At 44.2% G+C, this 23,247-nt stretch overlaps 1 protein-coding gene across 1 annotated transcript in view; it reads right to left on the bottom strand.

Moving 5' to 3' along the window:
- The window catches only part of PLXNA2 (plexin A2), a 316,420-nt gene that overhangs the window by 57,085 nt on the left and 236,088 nt on the right, over window positions 1-23,247 (bottom strand). Inside the window, exons 11-12 of the mRNA XM_027871180.1 lie at window positions 21,449-21,545; window positions 17,480-17,664 (exon numbers count right to left, since the gene is read on the bottom strand). Coding sequence (XP_027726981.1) covers window positions 17,480-17,664; window positions 21,449-21,545 — 282 coding nt within the window. The remainder of the gene's footprint in view (window positions 1-17,479; window positions 17,665-21,448; window positions 21,546-23,247) is intronic.

Below are 23,247 nucleotides of genomic sequence, written 5' to 3'. Positions count from 1 at the left end.
GCTTCAGCTCACCAGTGCAGGCAACTCCCTCTCCCTATGTGGGTATAACTAGAGGAGAATGGTGGGGAGACAGTATGGTCTAGTGGAAAGAACACTGGCTTTGGAAGGAGAAGACCAGGTTTAGATGCCAAGCCTGTCATTATTATCTGTGTGACTATGAGCAAGTTTCTTTGGGACTCAGTTTCCTCAAAGGTAAAATGAGTAGCCTGGACCAACTTGATCTATAAGGCCCCTTTCCAGATTTAAAATTCTATGATGCCTATAATTATATGACTGGAGCTGGAGAAGGAGGAATGTGACTATTGGGAAAATAATTAATAGTCGAGTTCCTGGAAACCCCAAAGAGTAAGGGAGTGGGCCGGAGTAGATGCTCTGTGAAGGAAGCTCCCTGGGCCCCAGTCCTTCTTACATCATCCAGCACAAGTACCACTTCAAACCACACACCATCTCTTCCAGCTCCAAAAACTCCATCAGCGAGGATGGGACTTGGGGATTGGAGATGCCAATCCTCTCCAATGACTATCACTCCCTGAATAATTTTCTTAATGCATAATTCTGATCAGGTCACTCTGATCAATAATCTTCAATAATTCTCAATAGCTACTTGTGGGAATTGCAGGTTCAAGTCCAAACCTAGCCTTGATTTAAAGCTCTAGTGGGTGCCTGAGACAGTGAAGCCAGGTAGCCCGGTGGATAGAGTGCTAGGCCTACAGTCAGGAAGACTCATCTTCCCAAGCTCAAATCTGGCCTCAGACATTTACTAGCTGTGTGACTCTGGGTAAGTCATTTGACCCTATTTGCCTTAATCCTCACCTGTAAAATGGGCTGGAGAAGAAAATGGCAAATCACTCCAGTATCTTTGCCAAGAAAACCCCAAATGGGGTCACAAAGAGTCAGACAAGATTGAACAACAATTCAAAGCTCTGGACATCACCTATGTTCCTACCCTGACCTTATACTCCTTCCCTTTCATAGACTCCACAGGTTTGCTCTAAGTTAATTCTCTTGCTTGTAATGTTCTTCCTATCTATTTTTGCATGTTGAAATCCTGCTAATCCTTCCAAGTCCAGGACAGGTGCTTCCTGCCTGAAGAAGGCTCCCATAACCCCTGAGGCAGCAATGATCTTTCTGTTCCTCCTTGGATCTCTCCAAGGATGCACCTTGTGAATCTTTCTTTATGCACCTGCCATGTTCTGACCTGTATCCTAGTTATTTATGTCCTGTCATACCCTTGAGTGGATCGCAAGCTCCTTGAGTGCAGCTACAGTGTCATTTTGTTTTTGTCCTTTAAGTAGACCCTTCATAGAACTGAATTTATATCACAAAGTCCTGTTTGTGCCATAAAGTAGCTGAGTGACTTTGGGCAAGTAATTTCCCTTCCCTATGCCTCACTTTTTTCATCTGGCCCTAGAATATTTTTAAGACCCTTTCCATCTCTAAATCCTATGATTCAATAACATCTGTAGATCTCAGGCCTCAGTTTCCTCATTTGTAAAATGAGTGGGTTGGACTGGATTATCTTTATGGGTCTTTCTAGTGCCACAAGAAAGGCATTATTATACAGTAGAAAGACTATATATAGATGCATTTGGAATCAGAAGACCTGGATTTGAATCATAGTTTATACCTTTATTAGCTGTGTGACCATGGGCAAGTCACTAAAGCTCTCTGTGCCTCAGTTTCCTCATCTGTATAATGTGAGTTAAAATATTTGTATTACTACATACAAGGTTAAAACACTCCATAAATATTAGTTGTTATTACTATCATGATGATTCTAAGCTATCCACTTGTTCAATGTGACCAGGCCTATTAATACATCCCAAAGTCATGTGTCCATGTCTTCTTTTAATTTATTTGTTCATTCCAAGTTATGACTCTTTAGGGAGTGGGTAGGGGGAAGGTGCGGTGTCAGCATGCTGAGGTCAAACCACCTAGGAGGAAGCCAGGAGAATGAGCTAAGGACTGCTTGCTTGCCAGGATCTATTCAGCCCACAGTAGTGTCATGGTATGTGTGAGATTGGGCCTATAGTTTGGCCTGCCCTATTACCCACCTCCTGAAAACCAACCAGCCAGCAGAAATCCATCTCTTGCCAAGCCTGGAGCCTTGGGCATTCAAGCCAAGTGCCTTCCACTGCCAGACCCTGTCAAGTTTGTTTTCCTCCGTGGGTGACCTGACCTGGAAAACAGCTGAGGTGGAGCTACACTCGCCCCCATTCTTGATTCTTACAGCAGCTAATTGAATGGTTGGGAGGGAACTGTGCCACAAAGCCGCCCCAGGGTAAGAGAGCAGATGCAACCGATTAATTACAGCTAGGGAGATCCATTGGGATGTACCAGAATCAGGAAGCACTGGAAAGCCCAGGGGCTTAGCAGGGTAGGAAGCACTCCTGGCCTAACTTGGCTTTTTCCAGGGCAAGGCCTAGGCAGGGTTAGGGCACGGGGCCCACGGTCAATGCTGTGACAGAGATGAAGAGAAAGGAGTGAACATTCAGAGAGGTTTTGGATCCTGGAGGAACCCATAGGGGTAATGGTGGACCTTCACTTTCACAGCACCATTTCCCATTAGGAAAAGGAACTCAACTGTATCTCCTCTCCAGGACCTTGCTGGTGGATTATGGAAGCCACACATCTAGCAATTGGACCTGTTCTGTTTAGCTCCACAAGGCAGAAGGAGGATCAATGGGTAGATAACAATTAGAACTGCCCCAAAGTGGAGGGGGCTGCCTTGGGAAATGGAGGTTCCCCCTCCCTGGAGGTCTTCAAACAGAAGCTATATAACTACACATAGAGTAGCTTATAGTGGGGATTGCTTTTGGGCATGAGTTGGACCAGATGGGGGTGGGGCAGCTAGGTGGAGCCATAATGCATAGAGCATTGGGCCTGGAGTCAGAAGAACTCATCTACCTGAGTTCAAACCTGGCCTTAGACACTTATTAGCTGTGTGACCCTGGGCAAGTCACTTCACCCTGTTTGCTCCCTCAGTTTCCTCATCTGTAAAATGAGCTAGAGAAGAAAATGGCAAACCACTGCAAGTATCTTGGCCAAGAAAACCCCAAATGGGGTCACAAAGAGTAAGACATGACTAAAAAACAACTGAACAACAAGAACTGGGCCAGATGGCTATTGAGGTCCCCTCTAATTGTTCAATTTTGAGAAGTGCTTCGTAGCCCCATTCAGACCCAGTATCGGCTATTTTACCCATTTGTTAGGGTTCATCAAGCAATAAAGATTCATGACCCTAATTCTGCCTTTTAATTCATTGTGAATTAGCAGCACAAAAACTCTGGGTCTGGAGTCAAGAGGTCCTGGGTTCAAATTTGATCTGTGCCACATAAAATGAAAGGGCATGTTTGAATTGCGATCTCCCTCAGTGGAGGGGGCAGCTGCGTTAATGAGCTCACAGATCTGTCGAAGCAGAGCAGCAAGTCCCTGTTCCCCAGTTGGATTGTTAAGTCTTCGAGGACTGGCTCCAGCCCCTGTCTTATACCTTTTACAGTGTCAATAAATGTCGGCCGCTGCTGAGGATGAGGTCACAATCTAAGATCAGGCTGAGGCTGGGAGCTGGGACACCTGAGTTCTGCCCCGCCCTCTCTCACTGGCTTGATGTGTGATGCCAAGTGAGATTCTTTGCTTTCAGGGTCACTTTCACTTTGGTGAATTTTTGGCCCTGGCTGTCTAGTGAATGCCGGGCAGAAGGCACGTTGGCCGAGATCCACGGGGGATAATGGCTCAGGTTTTACAAGCCTTTTGTCCATATGGAAGCTCTGGGGATTGAGCTGGAGGTGGGATAATGATGGGGGGTGGGGGTAGGGAGAGAAAGAGATGGGAGATTCCCTTTTGAGTTGGGGGGGTGTCATCTGCACTGGGGGTGTGTGTGTGCCTCACCAGCTTTTCTAGCTCAGCCTGCCCAGTTCTTAAAGAACCAAGGGTTCACATGATCAAAGATTTAGAGTTGGAGAAGTCATCCAATCCATGGGTGTGAACATTGAAAATACTGTCAGATCCTGCTGGTCTGTTGCTAGCTTTGCTCAACTACTCTTTCTTTTTTCTTTTTAAAAATTTTTTGTTCCAAAGGATGGCTTTGGGGGTGGGATGGAGAAGAGAAATTCTATATTTAGAAATAAAGACAATGTAAAAACAAAAGATATCTATTTGAAAAAAAAAACCCAAGAATTCATTTGGTCCAATCCTCTTGTTTTACATATGAGGAAATGGAAATTTATAGAGTGTTCTAACCTTGTAAGTGGTAATGCAAATACCCACAGAGGTAAAGTAGTTTTGGCTCAAGGGGTATTTAGAGTCAAAGACTGTCAGAGCTGAAAGAGTTGGATTTAAAGATGAGAAAATGAAGGTTCAGCGAGGGTAAGGGCCTTAGCCAAGGCCACACAGCTGGGTAGTGGTACAGCCGAGTTATAAACTCAGCTCCTGACTCCAGGTTTAGGGCTCTTTCCATCTGCTGGCCCAGTGACTGACGAGGAAAGTCTGAGACTACATATCCGGCTGACTGTACAAGTCACCTGTAGGGGGCTTCTTTGGTTCTTAAAAAACCTGCTTTCTGGGGGATGGTTTCAGAAAAACCTGGGAGGGTTTATATGAACTACTGAGGTGAAGTGAGCAGAACCAGGAAGACAAGTTACATGATAACAAAGACACTGTTGAGATAAACCACACTGAAGCAGCTAAGAACTCTGAGTAATGCAACGGTGCCAGAGAACTAACGACGAAGCGTCTGACAGAGAACATGATGGACTCAGTGGGCAAATTGAGACGTATTTTTTTTTTTGACATGGCTAACAGGGGAATTTGCTTTGCTTGATAATGCATTTTTCTTATCAAGGTTTTCTTTTTTCCCCCTTTTTCCAGTGGGGGAAGGAATAGAAAGTAGGTTTTTGTTAATTGGAAAAAAAACATCAGCCCACTTTCCTTTTGCAACCCCCACGAGGAACAGAAACAATTCTATTCCACCCCATACAGATTCTCCTAGCACTTCTCTCTTTGACAGGCCCACTCTGGCCTGCGTTAGAAGACTCAGGCTGAATTTCTGTCTATCTGAATGGCTGATTGGTGATTATACCCTTAGTCATTGTATCAATAAAAACCAAGCTGCCTTGTTTCTCCAGTATATTGTATCAATATAATCCATAGGATCCCAAGAACGTAGATTTAGAGATGGAAGGGACGTTAAAGGTCAACTCTTCCTTTTATAAATGAAGAAACTGAGCCCCAGAGTGGTTAAGCACATTATTCAAAGTCACATCACTGGTGAATGGTAGAGGAGGGATTTGAACCTAGGTCCTCTGATTCCAAATACAGTGCTCTTGCTACTACTGCACCATGCTGTGTCCTCATTCTTTCCAATTCCAAAGCCACTGGGTCTGTGTTTGCTCATTCATGGCAATCTGGGACATGAAGGGAGAGGGGGACGGTCGGGTTTGGGGACATAAGGAGCCAGGTGCAGGGACATGAGGTGCTTGCTTGACCAAGAAGCACGTCCAGGGTAGCTTAGCACCGCTGAGCCAGGGGCGAGAATGCAAGGCTTTTGACTCCCCAGCGACGGCCTTCCCCCTCACGCCATGCCTCATTTGCTCTTTCGTTCGTTCATTCATTTATGTGACAACCATGGACCGAAGATCGCCGCACCACCTGCTGAGTGGGACGTAAAGATTACCGAGCTACGTCTCTGGCATCATGAAGCCTTCCTGTGCTCTGCGGTAACGGACTTTTCCATTACTCTTTCCCTTTTCCTTCGGGTCACTCACTCATCTATGCCCTCTGCGGCAGAGGCTGTCTTCTCTAAAATACCTCACATCCAGCAGCTCCACAGGGAGTATCTACCGCTGCTCACCCCTGTACACAGGGTTTCAGGCATTAGCTATGGTTCCCTCGAGGGTCTGGGCTATTACCTCTCCCTCCCAGCTGCTCAGTCTCTTCCAGCGTTTGAAGATAGTAGCATTGACCCCATTGCGGCAGAGTTTTTGTCTCAGCCTGTCCCAACAGAGTGGAGACTGGAGTAAATACAGGGCCTCGGGGACAGTAGGAGCAAAATAGCAGTTGGCTTTTCTACCTTTTCTCAGAGTGTGCCTCTGGGGGTGTGTGTGTGTATGTATGCATGTGCATGCATGCATGTGTGCTCATGTGTGTGCCCGTGTGCACACACATGTGTCAGCTCCACCGAGCAGGCTGGACTCCAGCTGATGAGGTCAGCAGGAGTCTATGGCATCGACAACTGAAGCTCTTCAGCCCGGCATGAATCCTCACCGGCTCTGTCTTAGCTGATAGTACATTCAAAACCTAATTGTTATCTCAGCAGAGTAACTCCATTATTCATCCTGACACTATCCCCCTTTAGCTGTTTGTTGCACTGATGTTATATTAATGAGGCCTGCAAATAGATGAACAGGAGATCAGAGAGCTGCCTTGTTTCTCCACGAAGCTGTGTGACTTATTTATTTATTTGCTGGGAACTTTATAGCAAGTCATCCCCATGGCCTGGGACAGCTGGCTTATGGCCTCTAAGCAGAGGTTTGGTACAGCATTGCAGATAAATATTCTCAAATGACCCAGCCCATAAGTCCCTTTATAAGTCTAGTTCCATCATGAAGGAAGATGGGGAGTAAAAGAAATAGAGTCAATTTTTCTTTATTATGTGAGTTTATGGCAAGGATGGCAAGAATGTATAGTATTGTGTATAGCTGTATGCATGACTCCTAGGAGTGCTGGTCCTACGATCAGGGAGACCTATCTCTGATGCTTAGTATCTGTGTGACTCTGGGCAAGTCATTAAATCTCAAAGGGTCACAGGAAACGCCCTAACGCCTACCTCCAAAGCCATAATCTGTTAATGAAATCTCAGAAAAGGGGAGTGAAACCAGTGGAGTTAATAAGATATTTACAAATTACATTTTGATTTGGAATGCAATATTATGACATTTTTGGTAGGAGCAACTGATTTGTCATCTAAATTATGATTTTATGTGATAATAGTTTTATATCTGTATGTAGCAAACAGCATGTGCATATAAACATTACACAGTCATTGCTTTGTATATGTATATATGTGTGAGAGAGAAAAAAGAAAGGGAAGAAGAAAGAAAGGGAGGAAGGAAGAAAGAAAGGGAAAAAAGAAAAGACAGATTAGTACAGTGGAAAAAGCCTTGGATATTAAGCTGGAAGATGTGGGTTTGAATCTCAGCTCTATCATTTCCCATCTTTGTGACTTTGGGTAAGGGATTTTGCTTCTCTGGGCATCAGTATTTGCATTTGTGTACTGAGAGGGCTGGGACTCTTCCAGTTCTAATCCTGTGATCCTGTATGTATATGTGTATTTATATGAATATACTTTTGATCTGGACCTGGGATTTAATTGGTTTTGGGAGCTCACTTTATCAGCAGATCTGTCCTGTGCTTTGTAACTTGTCTTAGAGTGTTGTATAAAGCACTGAGGAATTAAATGATTTCCCAAGGTCACACAGCCAGTATACATCAGAAGCCAGACTGGAACTCAAGTCTTTGTGGCTTTAAGGACAGCTCTTTGTGTATTAAACCAGGCTGCCTCTCTGTGTGCATACATGTACATACTTGAGTACTTGAAGGAAGCATGATTCTGAGGGTGTGGGCATTCCTTCCACTGACTTAGATGGCATCCTCTTGCTGGCTTAGCTGATGGTCTTCAAGACCATCTGCGGCCTAAAATTTCATTGTCCTCTGGCCAGTTTGGTATTGGACCTCTTCCCCATAGCTAAAGTGGTCCACAAATGATAGGCAATCTTATCCTGGGGCCCACACTCAAAGCTTTCCATCTCAATAGACCCTTCCAGAGCTTGTGCTTAGCTTTTGAGAACCTGAGACCACCCCCATACCACAAAAGGACATTGGAGGAGGACTTTAGCATCTAAAGTTTACATCTCCTCAGGCGCAGGCTGAATTGATAATAGCTGTGATCAGAGGATTTAGAACTGGAAGGGGCATTATAGAAGATGACCAAAGATAAAAAATCTGGAAAGTGAATAAGCCAGCCGAGGATAAGTGGAAGCCAGTTGTAAAAGTTACTCTTTCCTTTTCATAAAGGATGCCTCGCTCTAATAAGGTATTGATTTGCAAGATGCTTTCAGTTCAGAATATGAAGAGATTCTCACTCTCAGCTCCCACCCCCACCCCAGGTGCAAAAGGTGAGGAGGTGCCTGGGATCACCAGTAAAGTGGCACAGTGGGTAGAGTGTTGGGCCTAGAGTCAGGAAGACTAGATTTCCTGGGTTCAAATCTGGCCTCAGACGCTTACTAGCTATGTCTCCCTAGGCAAATCACTTTACCCTGTTTGCCTCAATTTTCTCATCTGGGAAATGAGCTGGAGAAGGAAATGGCAAACTACTCCAGCATCCTTGCCAACAAAAACCCCAATGGGGTCACGAAGAGACAGATAGACTGAAAATGACTGACCAACAATGAGATCACCTCGAGGACCTGGGTTTGAATCTCAGCACTGCAACTTTATACTTGTGTGGCTTTCTCAGAGCCACTTACCTGAGGAAGCCACTTACCTCTCTGGGCCTCAGTTTCCTCCTCTGTAAAATCAGGGGATTAGATGAGGTAATTTCTAAGGTCCTTCCCAGAGCTAATCCTATGAAACACCTAAACCAAGGATAGGCACCCACCACCCATTCCAGTTCTAGCCTACTCTGCTTTCACTTTGCATTCCTTTCTACTCCAAATGAGTAGCTGTGGACCAATTTCCAACCTGTCCTCTGGGCTTTTCCATCATCTGAGCATCCAGGCTGGGAAATCTGGGGCTCAGGTCATTACTTTGGCCAGACTTCCCACTAATCACCACAACCAGAAAATATGTAAATTAAGGCTAATCCTGGTCTCCCCTCTAGAAACAGCCTGAAGTGATGGGCCCTCCTGCCCAGGGGTAGCAAGGACATGGTTGCCTTGGGCTCAAACTTGCTGACTGGGTCACCTCATGCCTTTCTGTAGTCTTTAATGAATAGATCTTTGTTCCTAATTCTGCAGAAGAAGAGGGCTGGGTTGAGGGGCTCCTGATCCTTCATGCCTAGACTTGCTAATTTTCTCTAATTCGCTGAGATTTGGACTTGGGACACTGGAATATCCCTTCCTGGTCTGGATGGAGAACAGAAGATTAATGTAATTCTACCTGATCCAACTCTTTGGACCAAATCTCCAAGGACTGGAATATGCAGACTTCCTAAGCCTCATCCTGCTCCTGAATTGGCAGTGGCTTCCTGGTCAGATTTGTGGGTCCTTGGAGAGAATGATCAAGGGCAAAATAACTCTGCTCTGCGATCCTCCCTCCACAGTAGTCACTGGCATTTATAGAGTCCCTTAAGGTCTTGCCAAGTACCTCCCATATGTTATCTCATTTGAGCCTCAAAATAGCCTTTGGCGTAGGGACTCTATTGGCCCCATTTTGCAGATTAGAAAACTGAGATGCAGAGCTTGTTAAGTCACATGTAGGAAGGAAGGGGATCTTAGAGGCCATCTAATCCAACCCTCTTACTCTACAGATGAGGAAACTGAGGCCCAGGGAGACTGTGAGGTGCTCAAGATCACAAAGATTGCTCTTTCTACTACACTACTTTCTACTACTACCAATGCTGATAGACAGCCTCAGGGTAGGGAAGAGAGATGAGAAGGCCATTTGTTGAAAGCTATATAGCCTATAGGGCAAGCAGGTTCTGGTGTCCCTTGTGAGGTTAAAGTTGGAGAATGACCTCAGGCAAGAGATGAGCCTCGGCCAAGAGATCTCCGTACCACTGAGCTCTCAATTATCAAACCGCAGGGAAAAGTGCCAAGGCAAGAAGAGGGAGTGCTCATCTGTGGGCGGGTGCTATGTGCTGATGTGTACTGGCCTAGGTGAGTGCCTGTCACGTCAGAGAGTTGCAGAGCTAGAAAGAGTAATAGCTGCTGACATGTACAACGATCCATACAAACTGCTATACACCTGTTATTTCATTTGATCGTCAAAATAATCCTATGAGGGACAAAGTCCTATGTTACAGGAAATCATTCCCATTTTATAGGAAAGAAAACTGAGGCCCCAGGAGAGATACTCAAGGTCAAGTCTAGTATGAGATAATTATGTAAGATAGGACCCAGACCTAGATAGTCCCACTTCAAGCTTCCAATTCTACCATACTGTCTGAGATTATGGGACATCATTTAGGGATTTGGGCTAGATGGTCTGTAAGGTCCCTTTCAACTTTAACCTTTCATTCTTTTAGTTTAGAAGAGGAAGCCCAGTACAGTGGAAAGAATGTTGGCCTGGGAGTCAGAAGCCTTGGTTCTGAATGCCTGTTCTAATTCTAGCTGAATAACTTTGGGCAAGCAGCTTCATTTTTCTAGGCCTCATTTTTCTCTTCTGTAAAATGGGGACAATACCTGCTGACCCCCATGCCTAAAAGAAGCACTGTGTAGAGACTATCCTAAGTGAGATTTATCCTTCTCAGTGGAGAGATGGGGAACATGAAGCCTATAGACATTAAGCGACTTGGTCAAAGTCACGTAGTAGCAGAAGTAAGACTAGATTCCAGATTTCCCACATGTGTCTCAGTGTGCTCAGGTGTGTGTGTGTGTGTGTGTGTGTGTGTGTGTGTGTGTGTGTGTGTGCCTGTGAAAACTGCAGTGGAACTTGGACAGCGGTCAGTCAGCCAACAAGCATTTATTAAGCACCTACTATGTGCCAAGCACTGTGCTAAGCACTGGGGATACAAAGAAAGACAAAAGAAGGTCCCTGACCTTGAGGAGAACACAGTCTAATGGATAAGCACATCATCCAATGGATAAACTGTTCCTGTAGAATCTGAACTTTCCATTTCAGCAACATGTTGTCGAGAGAAGTGCACTAGATTTGGAGCTGGAAGACCTAGGTTCAAATCCCACACTATTTGTATGACCTTGGGAAACCCATGTCAACTTTTGGGGCTCCCATTTCCTCATTTTTAAAGCAAGGGAATTGGATCAGTTGCTCTCCAAGATTCCTCCGATCACTGGGACTGTGGCCCCATCAGCGTATATGATCATCCACTTCTACTCTCTGCACCTCGGTTTCCTCATCTACAAAAAGGGGAGTTGGGCTACATTATTGCTGATTGAGAGCTGGAAAAACACTTTGGAGGTCACTGAGTCTCTCAGGCTCCTTCTAGCTCTAAAATCCTAAACTCTGCGGCCTGCTCTCTTCCAAGGGGATTTATCCTCTCAAGGGTGCATTTCGCTTCCTCCTTCCTGAGAAATCTGTTCTCCAGATTTCCACTTCCTAAATAGGGGCAGTTCACTTGTTCCTTACTCTGAAGATCCCAGGTCACCTAGGCTTCCTGAAATGCAGGCGAGTGGAAGGGGCTGGGAGAGTCAAGCACAGTGGGTCAGGAATCTCTTGGGTTTTCAATCATTTACAGTTTTCCTATCTTGGGGGTTGAGCAGGTGACATATGTACACTGAGACACACACACACAGTGCTGACAGCCGAGGTGGGAACAGCCTGGGATAGCTCCCGAGGGGGACAGCATCATTATCACACCAGAGTTGGCTGGGAAAGAGCAGACGGAGAGTCTTGAGGGGGTCCTAACCTGAAGTTTATGCAAACTGGAAAATCAATAGGATCTTTGACTCATCCTACCTGAAGCTGCCAGGAAGGCTGAGTCTCTAAGGGATAGGCTTGGTTGCCATAGTGACAATGGGGAGGGGGCTAAGGGAAGAAGAACACATGTCCCTTAAGACCATCCCTCCTTTTTCTAAAGGAGAAGAGTCCTCTCCAGGTCATTTCATTCATTCCTGTCATTGAAGGCAGGATAGAACCAAGCCTAGACCATTCAGAAAAGGACCTTCTCTGGATGTGAAATTGGATTATCCTGCTCAGATATAGTCAGTCCCCACAGAATCTTAGAATCGGAGAATTGGGGGAGACCCATGTAGTCCAATCCAGGACCAGCTCTGTGAATGATCTCACCAATAGTCCCAAGCCAATGGTCTCCTAACATCTGCTTGAAGACTTCCCCCAGGACCGACACACCTCTCCTCACTGTTCCAGAGGGAGCCTGGACCTGTCCAGGGGCCCATTTTAAATGGATCATCTATGATAGCGAACTGTGTGTGTATATGTGGGAGGTGGTGGTTATGGGGAGATTAATAAGACAAGCAATAGCCCTCATAAATCCTAGTGATTAAGAGACTGTAAAAAAAATTCTTTGCAGGTTGCACCAAGTTGAGCAGAGACAGCTGACTATGAGCCCAGAGGGATGCTTAAAAAAAAAAAAATCTTAAAAATGACTTTTGCAGGGAGATAACAGGAGAAGCAGGGCAAGGGTTGGGAGGAATAAAATGAAAGAGGATATTTTAGCTCATGGGGAATAAAAGGGCTCTTGCAGACATCCTGCCTGACAGAGGGGTTGCTACAGTGAGGGAGGCCTCCCAGAAGGCCCAGGCCTCTCTGCTTCACGGGCTTCGGTTTCCTTTAGGGCCTTACTTTTCTCAGTCCATTGCTTCTGGATGAATAAAACTAATGGGAGACACCTCAGCTTAGGGCCCCTACCCCCTGCTGATATATTATCTGGGAAAATCAATTACAGCCTAATTACCTCAGGGGGTTAATTAGCCTCAGTGTAGCTTGGGTGCCCTCTAGGAACAGGCAAAAAAGGAGAGGATTGCCAAGGATGCTGCTGTCCGGTCACTGGGACAGCTCCCTGGCTGTTCAGGCTGGCCTGGGTGCAAAGCAGCAGAGGGGGTCTCTGGCAGGAGGGAGGGGGAAAGGGCCGGTGGTCTGTTTCTGCCTAACATCCTCTGCAATGCCCAGAGAGCCGGCTACTGAGCTGGATGACTGCTAATGTAAAAGGAACAAGGGAATCGTCCAGGCTGTCAGGTCAGCACACATGTCAAATCACTAGGATCAGAGAGAAAGCACGGAGCTGTAGACGCAGCTCGAGGAGCTAAGCTGTTTTGGGGCACCAGCTGGAGACAAACACCGTTCTCTGGCAGCACAGTGTCTCAGGCTAATGCTTCTTTCTTCAGCAAAGGAGATATTCAGATCACATCTGTATTGGCCCTTGGAACCAGGTTTGGGGGAGGCAGCCACCACATGAATAAAAAACATGTGTCTGTGGTACTTTAAGTTTCCCAAAGTATTTTCCTCACAATGACACTGGGAGGGAGGGAGGGAGCATAATTGTTATTGTTCCCATCTTGAAGATGACAGATAAAAATGAGGCTCAGAGAATACGGAATCACAGAATCTAAACTGGGAGGGACCTCAAAGGCTACTTCATTTAACCCAGGGGTGGGGGAACCTGCAGCCTCAAGGCCACACACGGCCCTCTAGGTCCTCAAGTGTGGTCTTTTGACTGAGTCCAACTTTCACTGAGCCCATACTTTTATTAAGGGGATTTGTTCTGTGAAGTTTGGATTCAGTCAAAGGGCCACACTTGAGGACCTAGAAGGTCACATATGGCCTGGAGGTCGCAGGTTCCCCACCCTGACTTTAACTTACAATTGGAAAGAAAGCCCCTCCAAAACATCCCCAACAGGCGGGCAGCTAATTCATTCATGTGAAAATCTCAAGGGAGAGGGAACTCCTTACCTCCTGAGAGCATCCTCTCCACTTCTGGCCATCTCTAAGACATTAAAAGGTTAAGTGGCTCCTCCATAGTCACACAGCTAGCAATGCTGGGGCCAACGGTTTGCTTTTTAAATGAATCTGGATCCAGGTGCACCTGCCTACAGCTTCCCTAGGGGGATCCAGATTTCCTTTAACAAGGGATCTTGCTGCTTTGTGAATGTACTGAAATTGATAGCAGTTAGGAAAAAATCTAGATTGGGAGGGGAGAAGGAGAAGGTTACCTATTTCCTGTCCAAGTCAATCCATCTGTTAGGGCAGGAGGTATGATTACATCAATGATAATGATTAGCGGTAGCTAGGTGGCACAGTGGATAGAGTTCTAGGCCTAGAGTCAGGAAGATCTTAGTTCAAATCTGACCTCTGATACTTACTCTCTGTGTGACCTTGGGCAAGTCACTTAATCTCTGTTTGCCTCAGTTTCTTCAACTGCAAAAGGGGAATAATAATAGCACCCACCTCTCAGCACTATGTAAATGTTATTTAATATTTATATAAATGCTATTCAATAATATATTGAATAATATAAAATTTTAGGGAAGGAAATAAGTATTTAAATATAGTATAGTCTTGTAGGATCATAAAAGTTTGAATTGGAAAGGACCTTAGAAATCATCTCAGCACATCTTTCCACCTTGAAGAGGAGGAAACTGAAACCCAGATAGTATGATTAATCAATAAATCAATCAATCAACATTTATTGAGTGCCTACTATGTGTCAGGCACTGTGCTAAATGCTGAGGATATAAAAAAGAGGCAAAAGACAGTTCATGCCATCAAGGAGCTTATAATCTAATGGATTTTCAGGTACAAATTTCTCTGAAATGGGTGGAAAATAAACAAGATCTGTTCCCTTTGTACATACAGGGAAACTGAGGCTGGGGGAGGGGAGTGAGCCATCTGAGGGTTCTATGATTCATTTTTATGAGGCGGAGATGAAGCAGTATCTTCCTTTGCTCTTGATGGTGGACAACAATGCTACCTGCCCAGTCTTTTATTCATCCCAACCATTAGAAAATATGCAATTAGTTTCCAGCTACAAATGACAGGCCATGAATAGCAAGTTGCTAGGATGATGAGCAGACAATGCAACCTCAAGTAAAGTACACCTATTCCTCTCCTGGGCCATTCAAGCCTGAGTGCAGCTATATTTTCTTATGCATTATCTATTCATCTTCCTTTGTAATTTGCTATTCAGGAAACATCATTTTTCTGGGTAACTAATTACCTGTTTCTTCCCATTAAAATGCACAAACAAGTTGGGATACAGAGAAAACCCTGAGAATGAGCAGTGGGGCTAATCTGGTCCTTGCCTTTACTTTCTTATTACAGTTTCGGCTTGGTGATTCTAAGCTAATTGCAGTCACCAAAATCCCATTTCTGCTGAGAAAAGCTAAACCTGCTCTCTGAGACGCTCCCCTACTGTGGAGACAATTTCTCATCCCCACCTGGCTCAGTTAGCATGGCAGGGAGGACAGGCTGTCTCCATCATTGTCTTCTAGGGTTGTATGCACATGCACACACACATAGGCATGGATGGATGCCCCACAGCTCTACGTATCCGCTCCCTAGCCACATTTACACTGACATGTCACAGCTACATATACACAGAGCTACTTTGAAACACTCTGCTGTACCTATATATGTATCCCTGCCACATCCCCACACTTTGTATACCCTAATACACAAAGATGCACAGCTAGTTTACTGCCTGTGTGACCTTAAGCAGTCACTTCTCTCTGTGCCTCAGGTTCCTCATCTATAAAATGAGTGCATTTGACTAAGGTCCCTTCCATCTTTAGAAACAGGGTCTCTAAGGCCCCTTTTGGCCACAAGTCCCACAATGCAACCTATATTTCAGATTTTATTACTCATTCTTCTGTACTAGCTAGTTGGTTTGCTATCTCTTTCCCAAACTTCTCAAACTATTAATGGGTACAATTAAGAGTTTTCTATATCTATTAATAGGCAGGAAGGTTGTCCTTTGTGTAGAACATTTACTGAATGAGAAGAACTTTTTCTTGAGGAAAGAAACCCTAATGGAACTTTAATGGACTTGATGCAATGATGATAATGGTGGGGATATATGAAGTGAAATAAATGCCCTGAATCATAGCAGATTCTTTGCCTGTCTGTGGAATGGTTTTGATTTACGGGGAAATCTTGACCTTTTTGTATTCAGGCCATCTGGCTGCCTTGTTTAAAATGCTCTCCCTCCTTCCATCTGCCTGTAAACTCCCTCTCTTACTCCAAGACTCAGTTCAAGTGCCACCTTCTCTGTGAAGCCTCCCTGATTGCCTACCCCCAACTCAAAGTGTTCTTGCCCTTCTCAAATTTTCTTAGAGCACCATGGAACTTTCTTCTCTGCCTCTATTACACTCCTCTGTGTACATATCTTAGGAAAGGAAAGAAATGAAAGGAAACAAGCAGTTATTAAGTGCCTACTATGTGCCAGGGACTGTGCTAAGTACTTTATAAACATCTCCTTTGGTCCTCACAAAAACCCTGCAAGATAGGTGCTATCAGTATTCCCATTTTACAGTTGAGGAAACTGAAGCAGACAGAGGTTAAATGACTTGGCAAGAGTGACACAGCGAGTAAGTGTCTGACTAGAGATTTGAACTCAGATCCTCCTGACTCCAGGCCCAGTGTTCTATCTAAAGTGATACCATCTGCCTTATAGGATTACAGATTTAGATCTAGAAGAGACCAACAACTCCAGATTCCCTCCCTGCCTCTGTTTTTTTCAGCAAAGGAAATTGAGGCCAAGGTTAAATAACTTACCTAGAGTCATACAACTAGTAAGTATCTGAGGTAGGATTTGAATCTGGGTCTTTCTGATTCCAGGTCCAGTCCTCTATCCACTATACCATGCTACTTCATATCACATTCCCCCTTGGCAGATTTTAAACTTTTTAGGATTAGGAGCTATGTCTCTTCTCCTTCTTGTATCCCAAATGCCTAGCTAGTGCCTTGCACATAGTAGACGTTTAATAAATTGTGTTTGAATTGCATCTATAGCATCATTGTCTTCAGAGTTGGGAAAGACACTAGATCTAGTCCTAGGATCATAGATCCAGGACTAGAAGGCCATCTAATCCAATCCCCTCATTTTACAAATGAGGAAACCAAGGCCCAGAGAGGTTGTGACTTGCCCAAAGTCACACAGGTAGTAAGTGATAGAGGCAGGATTTGAGTTCAGCTCCTCTGAATCCATGGACAGTCCTCTTTCCACTGTACCACAAACTCCAGTGAGGGCCAGAGAGAGCAGTGATTCAAACCCAGGTCTTCTGACTCTAAATCTCATGCTTTTTACACCAAGCTAGGTTGCTTTCTGTGTAAGAATGTGCTATAAAAGGTGGAACCAATGAAATTTTCCAGTTTCCTTATAGAGCAGCAAAATCTATACTTAACATCCCCATAAAGTGTTAGAGATCTCTTGGGAAGACACAACCAGTGGTAAACCTCCTGGAATTAATCCTGCATGTTTACAGGTCCATAGACAAGCATGCCTATCCATCTATATACAAAGAACCATCCTTCAATGAACACAGTGTAAAATCTCCAGCATTACCCTTGTGTGTGTATATATACATACATATACATACACACACACACACACACACACACACATATATATACATATACATAGACATAGACACATATATATATGTAGTGAAAAATCCATGTGTGTACAGCAGGATAAAAGCTTGAAGAATCTGATCCAGCTTTGCAGACAAGCATGTAGATCCATGTACATGCAAATACAAACAAAATTTTGATGAAGCAAGCACAGACTGCTCTCCTCCCGCTGCATAGAGTCCCACAATGGGCAATATCCTCCAATCTGAGCACTCACCTCTGTGATTTGAGGGTTGGTACACTTGACATTGTGACTGGACCAATCAAGCCAGGTGGGGTTGGAGCAATGTTGATGGAGGGTACATCTGCGCTCACCACTGCACCATCCACACTCAAACTTCCGGTCAGCCTTGAGGCAGAGGCCACAGCTCTCTCGTTGGGCTGCACACTTGTACAGGTGAACTGTGGACAGAAGTGGACAGTCATACCCTGTGCTGATGGATGGAAACTAGGAGCTCTCTTTCCCTAGTCTTCTCTTTGAGTTCATGACTCTCTGATATAAGCTGTCCCCATTTGTGGATATGAGAAGTAAAATGTTACTGGATTTGGAGTCAGTCAAGACTTGTGTTCAAATGCTTGTTGAATTGAAAATTCTGTCCCTGATATTTTATAGTTGTATTAACATGAGCAGATTGCTTAGTCTCTCTGATCCTCAGTTTCCATCTGTGTAATGGGCATAATAGCTGTAGCACTGACCTCACTGGGTTGATGTGGGGATCAAATAAAAAAATGTAAAGTACATTTGCAAACCTTAAAGTGTTAGATAATTATCTGTCATTAAATGCTACCCATCATAGCTATCATGACTAATATTTATAATCAGAACCAGCTGGTATCTACATGTAATATCTTTTTCAAGCTCAAAGTATTATGGATTTTGTCCACTGAATTTATACACACACACACACACACACACACACACACACACACATATATTCATTAGAAATAAGGATGGACAAGACTGATTTTCCCTGTTTTACAGAATAGGAAAAGTGAGACCCTGAGAGGTTTACTGATATCCCAAAACCCCACAGGATGCCAGAGCTGGGGTCAAAATCTGAACTCAGAAGTCTCAAATCAATAATGCTGTCTATGCTCTGGGACATAGCTATGCTGGAGCTGCAAGGGGCTGAGTGGAAAGCTGTGATGGGCCCTGAAAGACCAGTAAGACCTGAGAGTAAGAGACTCAAAACAGCTTGGTTTATGTTTCTGACTCGGGAGGCATGACCCTATTTAGTACAATCTAGCTATTTAAAACTTTAGTAGGATATATTTTAGAGTTTATAAACCCCCTGACATGTGAGCCACAATAGCTAGAAATTACCTGGCCAGGCCAAAGCAATCAAATTCATTTCCGCTCTTAACTTTCTGAGTAGGTTTTAAGTGGGGTAGGTAGGGATAGTGTGTGGGCAAGCTGTGTTCTTACCCCTAGTGTCTAGCTAGTGGCTGGAGCACTGGCCAGTTAGGTGCAGAGGTGTTTCTCTGTTGGGGTTTGATAACAATGGCCCCGAGGGAAGAGTCATATTTTCTAACCTTCCCAAGGTCTTCATTTGTGACTCCTCTATGTTTTCTGTAGTCCATCCCTTAGTCTCAGTCCTAAGGGAACAACTTAAAGGTTTGGTGTTACTCTTTGACTTTATTACAAAAGTTTCTTTACTACATGAATATATTAAATATAAATTATATATATAAATTATACATATACATATATATATATGTATATATAAACAGGATCCTCTAGTGATGGAGATAGAAAAGGTACTAGTCTTCTTTCTTCAATCCTGGAAGACAGTGTTTTATAATAGTTAGAGTACTGGACCTAAAATCAATTCAATTCAATTAACATGTATTAACCATCTGCTTTGTTTATTTATAATATCTATTTATTAAGCATCAATGTGCCAGACATTGTGCTAAGTGCAGGGGGCACAAATAAGAAAAAAAAAGTCCCTGCCTTCAAGGAGCTTATAATCCAATAGGGGGAAGAGAAGACACAAAGGAAAAGGAAAATTGGGTTGACCTGGGTACAGATACTGCTTCTGACGATAGTTATGCCATCAAGATCAAGATTTCTGACCTCAGTTTCCTCATCTAATGATAAGACTGTGGTACTTAACTCCCAGGATTGTTTCAAGGTTTAGATGAGATAGTGTATGGTAAGTGCTTTGCAAACTTGAAAATGCTATATAAATGTCAATTATTACTATCTTGCAGCCTGAGCTGCAGGGATGCGACAGCTTGGATGGAGTGGTATTTCTTTAAGCTCCAGGTGCAAAATCAAGCTCTGGGAGTCAAGCCCAGAACATCTAGCAGGGGAAATCTCTCCTATCTCTCAGCAGTGGGAAAATTTGGCCTGGAAAACTGAGAACAGTAGGAAAGCTCTCTAGCTCAGTTCTGATATCCTGGTTATGAAGGATTTAAAAGAAGGGGAAGGGAAAATTATTGAACTTTTGCGCTATTGGGATATTGTCTATCGTCTGCCTGACATGCACATGGTCCCTTAGAAGGGATGTTGAGGTAGGCACAGATGTAATTAATGATCACATTGATAATATTTGTGTGGGCGGAAGCACCAGGGCTCAGTCAGGTGTAGATGGCCATTTTCAACTTATTGGGAATTTGATTCCTAAGTGGTCAAACCTCTAGGCGATAGAAATTGGGCACAGACAAGAAACTGCAGAGCATGATGGGAAGAAGAATGGTTCTTACCAGGTAGGAAGGGGGAGGGACCAGGGATGATGGTTCTAGCTTCTCATTTGAATTAATGGAGTTTGTGTGCGTGTGTGCGCGTGTGTGTTGAGATATTTAACTTTGGGAACACTCAAATTACCATTGTTCCTGCCAAACATGTATTAACTTGAAATTTCCTTGACTTACTTTGTACATTGTATTTTGTATCTACTTCAATGTGTATATTTTATTTCCTCTGAGAGAATATAAACTCCTTGAGGGTAGGCATTGCTTTGATTTTCACTTTGTATCCTTAGCACTTGGTGTACAATCGGCACTTAATAAACGCTCTTCTGATGCACTGTAATTTGACTTTACTCTCATAATACTGGTTGTATTTATAAAGAAAATCCTCTCTGAGTCTATTTCAATTGTGAAGAGGCAGTTCAGGGTCTGGGAAAAGAATAAGGATATTAGAGTGAGGGCATCTGATTAAGTGATATGGAGGTTGATATTAGGTTGATACTAGATCCTGGGAGGTGGCAGCAGCCTAGTGAAGAGACTCCTTTGAGAATCAGCTTTTGTTAGTAAATAGGACACTAGTCCAAGAGTCAAGAAGACTTGTTTTTTTTTGCTGTGTAAATCGTTTAACCTGGAAGTTCTAATTGTCCCTCAGTTTCCTGTAAATCTGTAAACTGAAAGGTTGAATTCAATGGCCTCTTCAGCTCTCAATCTCTGATCCCCTTTTGGACCTGTGACCGCAGTGTAGCCATGGATTCATCAGGGTCCCATCGTAGGTTTAGGAACCTTTATTTAATTACAAAATCAGAGATCAGATGTTCATGTCATTGAGCGGGTGGGTCAAGGTCTTTGCTCCCCTTCTCTGTCCTCATAGGACCCATTGCAACCTTGGTCCCTCCCTCATTTGGACTCAGTTCCTGCTGATGGTTTGGATTGGGGTTCAAGGACAAGGCTGGTGTTATTTGATAGGTGATAAGCTATACACTAGAAAAGTTGGGGTAACCTGGTTCCCAAATTCCCACAGAGAATTCTCTCCCACCCCCACAGCACTCTCTCTTCCTAAACTTTCCTTCCCATGTACCCCAGGAGAATAACTTTAAAAGCCCTCTTTGTGTAATGACCCAGGCCAAGTGGACAAGAGAACAAGTTTGCTGGAAAACAATGTCTCAATTTCCAGGGAAGCTGGCAGGGCTCTCCTACCTGCTGTTCTAATAGATCTGATTCCACAGAACATTTCAAAGGCTCCATGACTCAAAGGAGAGCAAAGAGGAATCGGCAGGCCATGCAGGAAAGGCTCTGTTTCTAATAAAACATGGTTCCCCCCACGGAACCCCTTTGATGGTCCTAAATGTTCCTGTAGATCCACTGAACTGTTTCCCAAACACAGGGGATGCATTCTTCATGGCACAGTGGCTGCCTGGATCTTCTCCCTCCTGCCCTGCCCTTCCCCAGGGCTGTTAAGATATCAAAACGCATCCAGAAAGTTGTCACTTACCTTTTAAGTTCTCTGGGTTGTCAATGACGAAGTTGCCATTCCATACTACGGCAAAGTCCACGGCCAGATTGCTGATGTCCATTCCATCATACTGGTACTGAAGGGAAAGAGAAACAGGCATGGCTTACCAGGATGTGGTCACCTGCTCCCAACCTAAGGTCAGCCAGAAGTCCCCATTCATCTGAGGAGTAAGGAAAGCCCTATGCCGATAGTGCTGGCATCTCGGGGAAATGGATATTCCAACAGGGAAGGCATGGTGCTCAGGGGAGAAACCCACAGATTTGCCCATCTTCGGGTCAGCATAAATAGGAATGGGTGATTCCCCGGGGGAGTCCCATTCCTGTCCCATTCATCACTATATCTCTACTATGCTTCTGTCACTAAGCAATCCTACCTAAACAATCTCCCCAAATCCTTCAGTGGCTTCCCAGTACCATGTGACGAAATCCAAACTCCTTGGCTTGGCATTCAATGCTGGTCCCAATATGATGCGCCTAATCTTCCCAATTTTATTTTCTCAAATGAACTCTCCATTCTAGCTGGACTGATACACTCACTGTCCCTTGAACGTGTCTTACACAAGCCCTGCCTCATTTACTTTGTCAAACTATTCCCCAGCTTCGGAATGTCTTTCTCTGTTTTTCTACCTATTGGGCCACTCAGCTGCCTCCCTCTCCCACCTTCACGTATTTAGTCCTACTCATTCAAATTCCAGCTAAAGTTACATTTCCCAGGCCACCTATCCTAAGTGATTTCTCTCTTCCTTGAACCTTAGAGCTACCCATTAACTGGAGTCCTCATGTGACACTGACCCTGTGCTAGCCTGTGTTGTTTGGTATTTTTTCCAGTGTATCTATTTATCTCCCCAAGTAGATTGTAAAATAGGCCTTATGTGGAGCAGTCGATCAATAGATGATTACTGACTATGAGCTCCTGGGAATCCTTTACATTTTCTCCATTATCTTTAGGGCAAGATAAGGTTGTCCTGCACCTGAAACATGCATTTGTTAACTCAGGCGGATATGGGGAGCTCTCTTATCCACATCAAAAATATTATGAGATCTTCCCAAAGTGAACTCTGGCTGGGGAAGATGCAAACTAAAAAATCGTGATATTTGGGGGTAGGATAGGGTGGTCAGCCTCAACGGCTGGACCTATTCTGTGGGAATCTATAGGATAGAAAACTTTGGTTGTTCAGTCATTTTCAGTCATATCTGACTCTTTGTGACCTCCATTTGGAGTATTCTTGGCTGAGATACTAGAGTGGTTTGCCATTTCCTTCTCCAGCTCATTTTACAGATGAGGAAACTGAGGCAAACAGGGTTATGTGACTTGCCCAGGGTCTCATAGCTAGTGTCTGAGGCTAGAATTGAACTCAGGAAGAGGAGTCTTCCCGACTCCAGACCTGGCGCTCTTTGCACTATGGTGCCACCTAGTTGCTGCTAGTATAGAGGACCAGGTCATGGCTTAACATCAATGTTCCAATCAATCTATAAGTAATTATTAAGCATCTACTATGTGCCAGGCATTATTCTAGGCACCGGGCATACAAGTACAAAAAATGAAACAATCCTTAATAATAATAATAGCTGGAATGTTTAGAATAAGGCTTCAAAAGCACTTTACCCACATTACCTCATTTGAGCCTTGAAAGAATCAGCAAGGTAGGTGCTATGATTCTCCCCATTTTACAGATAAGGAACCTGAGGTTGTTAGATGTCAAGTGACTTGCCCAGGGCCACACAGCTAGTCTGAGGCAGGATTTAAATTCAGGACTTCCCGATTTCCAGGCTCTGCTT

Source organism: Vombatus ursinus, unplaced genomic scaffold (assembly GCF_900497805.2).
Source record: "Vombatus ursinus unplaced genomic scaffold, bare-nosed wombat genome assembly UNPS02014798.1, whole genome shotgun sequence".
NCBI classification, from domain to species: Eukaryota; Metazoa; Chordata; class Mammalia; order Diprotodontia; family Vombatidae; genus Vombatus; species Vombatus ursinus.
Note: the sequence above shows the minus strand (reverse complement) of the source record. Positions and strands in the feature narration are given on the sequence as shown.